The following is a 2978-nucleotide window of genomic DNA, read 5'->3' on the forward strand; positions in this document are numbered from 1 at the left end:
ATTTTACAGATGACTGTGGTTCAATTTTTGTCCGACTTGCCGTAACCGAAATACTGGCGAACTACAAAAACCCTTCTTTGGAACAATTTCCTCCGCCTCTCCTTGCTGCGACATCTTCATGTGCTCTGTGTTGTGGTTTGAGAGGGCGGCGCTTTGTGATGGCGTGTCTGGGTCCGCGATTGCGATTGGTTAGGAGGAAGTAGTGACTAGCATAAACCTACATGCTAGGCTACACTGAGAAGGAAGGAAAACTGCGTTTTTTTATCAACTCTCTTTTTTTTCTATCGCGCCACACGTCTATCGATCGATATATATCGTTATTGAATTATCGCCCAGCCCTAATTTCAAGGAGGATTCGCTAAGTGTTCTTTAAAGAGAAATTTAATTAACTTAATTGATTTTAGCAAATGGCTGCAATAAAACAAAGAGAAAAATATCAAGGGGTCTGAAAACTTTCCATATCCACTACATGTGGAGAGCCAAAACACATCATAATAAATGTACCATTAAAATACTAATTTAATGGTACATTTGTTGTGATGTGCTTTGGCTCTCCACACAGCCATTAAAACATCAACCTTTTAAATGAATTAGAAATAAATGTATTTTAAAATGAATTTGAATACTTCACTATTCATTTATCTATCTGCTTTATTTGACTCTTGTTTGTTTGTTTTTTTTTGCTTTATCAAAACCAGCTTTGTGAAATGAATCTCCGGAATCTTCAATGCACGTTGCTCTCACCTAAGTGGGTTCCTCTGTGGTAATTCAAACTGTTCAATTGAGTGAAGCTCTTCCCACATATTCTGCATGTATATGGTCTCTGACCCGTGTGGATTCTGGTGTGGACAGCCAGGCCAGAACTTCTCATGAAGCCTTTGCCGCAGATTTTGCAGGAGAACGGTCTCTCTCCTGTGTGGGTCCTCCGATGAGCCTGCATCTCGTAGTTGTGCTTGTAAGCTTTCCCACAAACATCACACCTCACAGACCTCTTGGCCATCGGCGCACCGATCGGACCCTGCCCAGACAAACCTCTCTCCACATCACCATCGGTGGGGCAGTTCTTCGACTGACCCTCTAGAGGACATCCGCTATCAACCAGACTGTCTTGATCCAGATCCTCAACTTTAGCAGACTTCTGATAGTGGAGTTGATCAGGTTCGAGCATAAAGAGCTTTGTCTCCTGATTCCCTGCCTGTTGAGTTTTTGGTTCTGCCGTGTCCAAACTGGAGCTCCTATCCTGGATACACAGAGCCTCCTCTGTTTGATTCTCCTGCTGCAGAACATCTGGACAGAGAAATAAAAAAATATTCTGTTTTGTTACTATAAACATGGTTCGGAACGATCTGCATTTAACAGAACCCCTCTGGCCGAACCTTCTGTTTGGAACATCTAGCTCCATATCCCAAGCATCTGAGGCCTGACCAGAACTGGGTGACTCACCTGTGTGTGTCTTCATGTGGTAGTTCAGGCTGCTGAGCTGAGTAAATCTTTTCCCACAGGTCTTGCAGGAATACGGTTTTTGTCCTGTGTGGATCCTCATGTGCACCGACAAACCAGAACTCCTCATGAACCGTTTTCCACAGTTTTTACAGGAGAATGGTCTTTCCCCTGTATGGGTTCTCCTGTGGATCTTCATCTTGTAGCTGTGCTTGAAAGCCTTTCCGCAGAGGTCGCAACTCACAGACTTCTCAGCTGTCTGAGCAGAAGCATCGCCGGTACCTGCCTGGTTCTGGTTTTCAGCTTCAGGACCCAAAGAGGCGAGTCTGTACCTGTTTGGTTCTGGTTCCTCATCAGGAGCCGTCACCAAGAAGAAATCCACCTCGTTCTTAAACACACGCTGTTCCTCTGCCTCAGAAACACAGAGTTTCTCTTCTTGAACCGTTAGAGCTTCTGGTTCCTTTGGTTCTTCTTTGACCCGGGCAGGTCCAGCACTCTGTATCGTGTGATTTGGACCGATGCTGGCGTCCTGGTTACAGAGCTTATGGTCAAAGCGAACCTTCTTCACTATCCGATCATGATCCTGTGAAGGTTCTAGTTGGGCAGAAAAAGAAAATGATGTGTTAGTTTTAGCAGAGCTAAGAGCTTCTGTTGATCGTCAGATGTGTATAACATGTGAGTTCTTCCAGCAGATGTTCTTTGCAGCAGTGAACATGGATATACATGTTTATCATGAGGTCTCCTGTCAATGAACAGCTTTGCAAACATCTGCTGAATGTGAATCTCGCTGTAGAGCTGAGGACACCAGTAGACCCGCTCATCATTCTGTTCATAAATGATCATTGCAGTGAAAAAAACATGTCTTTCTTCCATGTTGATAAAAAATAGAACCAAAACACAACAAATATTTCATCAGAAGTGATTGTAGAGCCTGAGGAAACGCCTCATCCAGGGTGTGAAATTAACACTTACCAGTGGCGACAACATTTTTTCATTTGGTGAGTTAAGGCCAGAGCACCATTGGCCACAAGGCGAGTAAATGTTTAAACTACAGTTGCACTTCAGTCACATCCTTTCATTTTATTTTAGAAATCCCCCCTCTGTTCCTCACACGCCGACAGACGCATGTACAGAGAGCACACCGCCAACTAACAAAAACTTAATCGGTATGCAAACTGTGGCAGTATATAGTTAGAGCAACCAAGTCTTCTAAAACACATGTTGATGGGGAGGAGAGGGAGAAAGGATCTACAGTTCCACGGATGTCTGAGGGACAGTGATTCGCCTACATGTTATGAATGCTGATGTACCATAAAGAATAAATCATGAACAGTTTAGTTTGTGCTAGGGCTGCAGCTAACGATTATTTTAAAAATCGATAATCGGACGATTATTTTTTCGATTAATCGATGAATCGGACAAAAAATATTTTGTACATTAACCTCTTTATTATAAAATAAACATTTTAGACAGAACAAACAAGCACACAAGTACAGGTTGCTCATTAACTGTACTGGTGCAATATGAAAAATAAATGT

The 2978-nt window shown here is 42.8% G+C and overlaps 1 protein-coding gene across 1 annotated transcript in view; it reads right to left on the reverse strand.

Moving 5' to 3' along the window:
- Positions 1-2978, reverse strand: part of LOC107085897 (zinc finger protein 629-like) — a 32321-nt gene that overhangs the window by 25632 nt on the left and 3711 nt on the right. Inside the window, exons 2-3 of the mRNA XM_015376534.1 lie at positions 1444-2034; positions 734-1287 (exon numbers count right to left, since the gene is read on the reverse strand). Of these exons, the coding sequence (XP_015232020.1) occupies positions 734-1287; positions 1444-2034 (1145 nt within the window). The remainder of the gene's footprint in view (positions 1-733; positions 1288-1443; positions 2035-2978) is intronic.

Source organism: Cyprinodon variegatus, unplaced genomic scaffold (genome assembly GCF_000732505.1).
Source record: "Cyprinodon variegatus isolate N-32 unplaced genomic scaffold, C_variegatus-1.0 Scaffold136, whole genome shotgun sequence".
Lineage (NCBI taxonomy): Eukaryota > Metazoa > Chordata > Actinopteri > Cyprinodontiformes > Cyprinodontidae > Cyprinodon > Cyprinodon variegatus.